Source organism: Fukomys damarensis, unplaced genomic scaffold, assembly GCF_012274545.1.
Source record: "Fukomys damarensis isolate Sample0158 unplaced genomic scaffold, DMR_v1.0_HiC HiC_scaffold_23, whole genome shotgun sequence".
In the NCBI taxonomy this organism is placed as follows: Eukaryota; Metazoa; Chordata; class Mammalia; order Rodentia; family Bathyergidae; genus Fukomys; species Fukomys damarensis.
In genome coordinates, this window is record NW_022900935.1 from 1300430 (window position 1) to 1307299 (window position 6870).

Consider the following 6870-nt stretch of genomic DNA (forward strand, 5'->3'; position numbering starts at 1 on the left):
TTCACCTGTCTCACAAACACAAGATTCTGAGTTTGATCCCCAGTACCAAATAAATAAATAAATCTGTTGATCACTGGGCATGGTGGCGCACGCCTGTAATCCCAACACTCAGGAGGCTGAGGCAGGAGGATTGCATGAGTTCAAGGCCAGCCTGGGCTACATAGCGAGATTACCCACCCCCATCATCTGTTGAAGTTGACACATTGCTTTATGTATGTGGGAGAACTGAAGCAACCGGCAAATCTTTTGGCTGTGTAAACAGTATAAATATTCCCCAACTTGGTGCCTACTGGTTCCTAATTTTAAAGATGGCAGAGGAGTGGAGGATGTCCCCTGCATGCTGTGTGGTTTGCATTGTTAACCCAGGTTTGCTTGTCTGTTTCCTAATCCAAACAGAGCGTCAGAAGCCATGATGCATGTAGTGTGTGTGTACTGCAGCTGGAGTGGGCCCCAGACCAGGTATTTATAGAAGCCGCATTAACCCTTCCATGCAGTTGTCGTCTGTGCTGTCTGTACAGTTTGGGACGTTAGCTTCTGCCTTCGATCATTTCACCCTGTCCAGTCACGGTTACAACTGGCCCGTGGTATTTACATTTGTGTGTATGTTTGCATACATATATATGTAAATATGAGTTCCCGTTTAAGATGTCACCAATTATCACGGCGTTTCCAGGGAGGGAGGAGCTCGGTGAGACGTGCGCGTCCCCTCCCAGCTACCTCGACGACCAGCTGTCCTGGACGCCAAGTGAAGGATTCGGTGTCACAACACTCGGTCGTTGGAGATACCTGTGCATTTGTGCTTCTCCTAAGTCCCTTTCCTCTGAAACACTGGAAGCTCTTGTTCTGCTCCTGTGTGTAGGGGCAGAAATTTCCATTCTGTCCAAGAGAAACACGGCGGGCCACCTGGGCAGGTCTGACACGGCGCTGTCCTCGCACAAGAACTGAGGCTGCCTCCCCTGCCCCGGCCTGGACAGGATCCATTCTGCTTCCATTTCCCTGTGTAGAAACAAGATCGTTGTCAGCTCGATCTGATCTGGCTGATCTGGCTGATGCGGCAAGATGAGGAGAGCTTTTCTTTCACAAAATAAGGGCTTTAGGGGATTTCTGGCTGGTCGTGATTGGAGTCATAGCATTGAAGCCCCCACCCCCACCCTCAAAACCTCTCCCTGCCTGCTCCTCACTTCTCCTTTCCTCTTCCTCCCCTTGTTCTTCTCCCTCTTTCCTCCTCCTCTCTCTCTTTACTCCTTATAAAGGACAGTTTAAAAATAGGCACAGTTGCCCGTTATCCTCATCCTCTTCTCCTAAATGTTCTATGATACTGACCCAGTCCTGCGCTACAGTGAGGACTGAGGCTAATGGAATTGACCGTATCGGGTCCGGGGGCTGACTGTGTGCTGCTCTCTGGTGGGTACGACGTCACTTGAGAGTGCTGTGACCTTCACCTCGCCTGGCGAGTTACAACTGGTACAGCAGTGCTAGGTGGTGTTTACCACGCTCTCTCTTGCTGACAGGGATTACAGTGCAGTTTCTGTTAGCATTAGACCAGAACTGAATCTTTCAGAATCAGTTTTGTTGATTAGATTGGTAAAACCAGCGACTGTGTTTCTAGATTCTGATGGATATAATTTAAATAAAACACACTGTTTTCCTGTTTACTGCTAACCTAGAAGTAAGGTAAGATTATTTTTGTAAGAAATCGGTAACTTCCTGACAATGCTTTAGTCGTCTTGTGTTGTTAACCCGTTTGATTTTAACGATTTGAAGCTGTTTGCATTTATAACTGCATTGCTTCATGACTTACATCAAGATCAGGTACTGTGTGGGATGTTAACATTGGGCCCAGAGCCTTTTAGCTGCGTCTAACCACATTGTGTATTGTGATTGGTCTTTTAGCAATTTGTTAATAAGCGCTTTCGGTCAGTTTTAACTTGTTCAGTGTCAGAAGGAGGATTGGAGCTGAGTTTTAGTGGCATCAGTATGGTATCTGCCCTGAGCTAGTGTTGTCTGCCATCATATCTGAGGCTCAGTAAGTGCAGTGACTCTAGATTTAGTCATTGCTGCCAGGCATGGTGATGCACGTCTGTAATCCCAGCGCAGGCTGAGGCCAGAGGATCACCATGAATTCAAGGCCAGCCTCAACTATATAGCAAGACCCCAACTCAAAAATAAAATCATTCCCTGTTGAAAAACTATTGTAATCTCCCTCCACTGTTCACTTCCCTGTTCTCTTCTTAAAGGGCTTAAATGTTCTTGACTGCACTCTGTCAGTGGGGTAACTGAGGATCCTTCAAAGTTGCAGTATTTGGCAGGGTGACGATTGGGATTTAATTCCTTTTATCTTGAGCTTTACTTCTGTTTTCCTGGAAGTCTGCAAGCATGTGAATTCTTATTTCTCCTTATAATTCCTACTTTGTTACACATATACTTGCTCTTATACTTCTGAGCTCAGTGTTTACATCTGAAATATGAAAAGTGTGTGGAATTACTATGCTGCAGCGGTTCTCAAGATCTGTGATGTGCTTAAGAATTACCCGGGGAACTCATTGCAAGCACGGTATTTAAAGTGTCCCAGGAAATTTTGGGACAAATGGTGGACGATCCTGCCTGAAGAAACTTCTGGAGCTCTAGGCTCACTGGGAATGGAGATGTGTCAGTGCGCTACAGCCTGAGCTGGGGCCCAGCTGCTACATGGAAACATAGCAGACCGCAGCGAGCTTGTGCTGTCCAGTACATCCCTGCTTCTTATCCCGATTCTGGGATGGTAAATTGCCTAGCACAGTGAGAAAGATTCTTGTGTTTTTAAAGTCATGTCTATGTATAAGAGAAACCAGAATTAAAGGGCTTATTGTATTCTATCTTGTTTAGATTTGTATCCTCTGATAATTTATTGGCCTTCTGTTACCTGCCAATTAATCTTTTTGCTCTCCCTTTTGTGACAGAGAAGAGCGGTAAAGAATCTACCTCACTGGGAATGTCATCATTACCAACTTCAGACGGACTTGCCCGTCCAGCCCATTCCTCAGGACCAGGTCCTGAAATTGGTGACCCTCCGAGGCTCGCTTGCTCTGCCTCTGCCTCAGCCTGCCCTGTCGAGCCCAGTGACCCAGGCAGCATGGAACCTAAAGCTGGAAAGGCTCTGAGGGCTTCAGCTGAATTCCAGACGAACTCGGAACAGAAGGATCTCCTTCCTCTACAGTCGCTCCCTGGTCTTGCTTCCTCAGCGGACCAGGGTCCAGCTATGCCTTTGCCTCATGCGTCTGAAGAAGTGGCCCTTAGAGGTAATCTGGAGAAATCTGCTGAAGGAAGCTGCCAGGGCCTCAGACTTTGTCTCCGTACAAGACAGGAAGCCAGTGTGTCTGTCACCACTGCTAGGATGCATGAACCACTGATGCTTGTAGACAAAAAGGGTTGTCGCCCAGAAAATCAGAGCCTGCACCAACTCAATGGCCTTCGGCAGCACACCGAACCAGGGAATAAACAGCAGGAGGCTCCTGGTGACCGAGGGCATCTTCGTGACCTGGGGGACCTTCGACTTCCTGAAGGGAAGCAACAGGATCAGCAGCAAATTGTTGGTTTGAAGGCTTTTCTGAGAGGAGACGGGCTGCAGCAGAACGCAGATCTGCCAAGCACAGAGAAGAGCTTCCTACCTCCAGGACGCTTTGGCCCCTCGAATTCAGAAACGCGTATGGAACTAGATGTGGTGGAACGGCCTGTAGTTGCCGTGCTTAAGGCAGCAGGCAGTCAGAATGCCAGCGTCGAGAACACTGCCACGTCTCGTCTCACTCCGGATAACCCCCTGATGGAAGTGGAAGCATCACAGTGTGGCCCTTCACCTGAAAGTGTGAATAATTCCGTTTGCACTCAGGATTCACAGCCTCCAGAAAGTAACGTTGAGATGCCTGGAACAAACCCTGACTGTGGCAGCAGCCTCCCCTCTCTCAGTCGCTGTGGCGGCTGCCAGCCCTCTGTCAGGGCCACGGAAGAGTCTCGTTCATCTGTATCAGCAGCCTTGAGAGAACTTCATGAACTTTTGGTCAGTAGTAGTAAGCCAGCTCCAGAAAACACATCTAAAGTTGTCTGTCAGTCACAAACAGCACCCGAGGGCCAAACAGACTTTCCAGAAGGGTGGACTCAGAGTGGCTGTCCGCCCCACAGCGAACTGTGTCCACAAGTCTCCTGTCACCAGGCCAGATCTGCATCAGTGAAGACGGAAAGCTTCGGCGCTACGCCTCGCACTGGAACAGAAGACACAGAAAGTTTTGGCTCCCGGCGTCCAGGTGATGGCCTGTCAGCTGACAAGGAAGGTGTCCCCGGATCTCGAGAGTCAGTGAGTGAGAGCGTTTCTGTCACTATAACTTCATCTGAATCATCTAATCACTTACACTGCACCTTAGGTGTCGAAACTTCACCCAGTCTCACAGCCAGTGAGGAAGATGCCCTCAGTCAGACTGCTGAGCACACTGAGTCTTTGCCACCTGGTTTCATACTGGTTAAAGACCTGGGTCGGGGCATGCAGAATCCAGTAACGGACAGGCCCGAAACCAGAGAAAATGCCTGTCCTGACACTGCGAGGCCATTTCTTGAATTGGAACCGCCTACCAGCCGTCCCTCATCAAGTCTTTCCCTTCTTTCACCCTTAATTTTTCCCGCCACAGATATTGACCGGATTCTCCGGGCTGGCTTTACTTTGCAGGAAGCTCTCGGGGCTTTGCATCGAGTGGGTGGAAATGCAGACCTTGCACTTCTTGTTTTGCTAGCTAAGAACATTGTAGTTCCTACGTAACCACGGGAAAGTGGGCTAGACCGTCCTCCGATCCCTTTAAGAGGAAGAAACAAAGCGCGCCCTTTCTGTACAATACACCCTCTCCACATACACCGTCGATCCAGAAACCTGCGAGCAGAATGTCGAGCCAGAATTTTTTTAAAGGTTTTTTTTCGGCCAAAGTAATTTATGATCTCTTGTCTGATGAATTTGTCTATTCTACTTGTTAAATTTTGGCCTTTTAAAATGTATTGGCAGTATGTGCATACGAAGCTTTTTATTCTCATTAAGGTGATGTGTCCTGGAATAAAATGGATGGTTTTGTCTGTAGCATAACATTGTAGAATTGAGAGTGAATGCTTTGAAAAGCAGAGGCCGTGAGAAACCTGCCACCCGTGCAGTTCCACACGGACGAACTTCCTGCCACGGCCGTCTCTGCAACAGGCAGGGTGCGGCTTGTCAGCTCAGTCATCAGTGGGAAAACTTCTGACCGTGCCGCTTGGTGTTTGGAGTTTTACACAGGGTCTGCGTGTTGTGACTCACCCGTTACAACGACGTTGAAGAAAAACTGAATAAGGTATTCTAGGGTGCTGTGCTTTTATTTGTGTGCTCAGGACTTGACATTTTAACAGTGAGCGGGATTAAAGCTCGAGCCACTCTGCACTACACACTACTGTGTGCGTGGGTTCCACTGGGTGGGAGGTCTTAGAATTAACTGCAGAGCGAAACTTGGTGCTGCCCAGAACAGAGAAGGGAAGGGAAAGAAAGGCCCCGCGTGATTCCGTCTGCAAATGTCAAGGGCTGTGCAAGGCAGGCAGTGGCCTAAAAACTGGGATGTACTGAGGATTGGGTTTGCTAGCGTCTCCCTGATGACACCTCAGCCCTTAGTGACGAGCGCAGATCTAGCTACGTGGGTAGATCGCCAGCAGCTCACTCCCTTTCCAGACTCGCCTTGTGCTGGGAGGTTCTCCAGAGCGCCACCGGCTGTGATCCGAGGGAGACGTGGAACTGTGGTAATCTCGCCACGGGTTCATCGTGTGCTTAGCGTGGTCAGTCTGGTGTCAGTCGTGGCGGTGAAGATAGTCGTTTCTGACTTCAGTGGCCTTGGTAGTTTTCCATCCCTTTCTTTCCTCAGGAGTTTCTTTTTAAGCAAGATTCATGTTTGTGTTTACCATGTCAAATTAGAGTGGGGCAAAATATATAGAACTATTTATTGTGGCCTTTTTTTTTTTAATATAAGGAGTAGCCCTTGGAAGTCATTGTCCTGTGGGCCCCACTGTGCAATAACCCTACTGGATAGGTTGTAGATAATTCTTTCCTAGAAAATGAACTATTCTTTTAGGTACCTAGCAGGATTCTGAAATCTTGGGGGTTTTGTTTGTTTGTTTGTTTTTAAAAATTTTGAGGGACTGGGGATTTAGCGCAGTGGCGCCACCTCCTGCCTCACAGGCTTAAGGTCCGGGATTTCAATCCCCTGATACCAAAAAAAAGAAAAGAATTTTGAAAGCCAGGCGTGGTGGTTATGCCCACCTGTAATCCCAGCCCTCTGGAGGCTGAGGCAGGAGAACTACAAGTCTGAGATCAGCCTGAGCTGCATAATGACACCCTGTCTCAAGAAAAAATATAAGGTCCCAGGAAGTAGCTCAGTGTTGCTGTTCTGAGTTCAGTTCCTGGTACCAAAAAAAAAGAAAAAAAAGAATAAAAAATTTAAAAAAAAATAAATTTGAGAATGATTATTCCTGATTCCAGATTATAGTTTGCAACATATTTGAAACAAAAGTTTTTGAAAGAATGATTGCTGAGCTGAAGAGTTAAATGATTTTTTCTTCGGGAAGGGTCACTTTTCTCCGAAGGCTTGCTCTTCCCATCAAAATTTAAAATCACTGAGTACAATCAAAACAGGCTCCTCTCAGGAGTTTCTAAAACTTTAATTTAGGGGCACTTGGAGGCAACTCCCAGTCTGTGTTGTTTGTGTGTGTGTTTTGAGCCTTCAGCGACCTGATGCAGGTCACGTAGACACATCGTGATCCTTTCTGAAGTTAGGAGGTGGTTGACAGAAGGGGCTGTCGTTTTCCGCTTTCCTTTGGGTGCTCAGAACAGCAGGTGAA

At 47.7% G+C, this 6870-nt stretch overlaps 1 protein-coding gene across 1 annotated transcript; it reads left to right on the forward strand.

Moving 5' to 3' along the window:
• Window positions 1–396: 396 nt before the first annotated feature.
• Window positions 397–6299, forward strand: Rsc1a1 (regulator of solute carriers 1). The gene is made up of 2 exons (XM_019206087.1): window positions 397–459; window positions 2940–6299. The coding sequence occupies exon 2, from the start codon at window positions 2972–2974 to the stop codon at window positions 4781–4783; it is 1812 nt and encodes a 603-aa protein (XP_019061632.1). The 5' UTR covers window positions 397–459; window positions 2940–2971; the 3' UTR covers window positions 4784–6299.
• Window positions 6300–6870: the final 571 nt, after the last annotated feature.

Bases quoted from the DNA above. Each gene is read 5' to 3' on its own strand.
- Rsc1a1 (XM_019206087.1), top strand. From the start codon at position 2,972: ATGTCATCATTACCAACTTCAGACGGACTTGCCCGTCCAGCCCATTCC.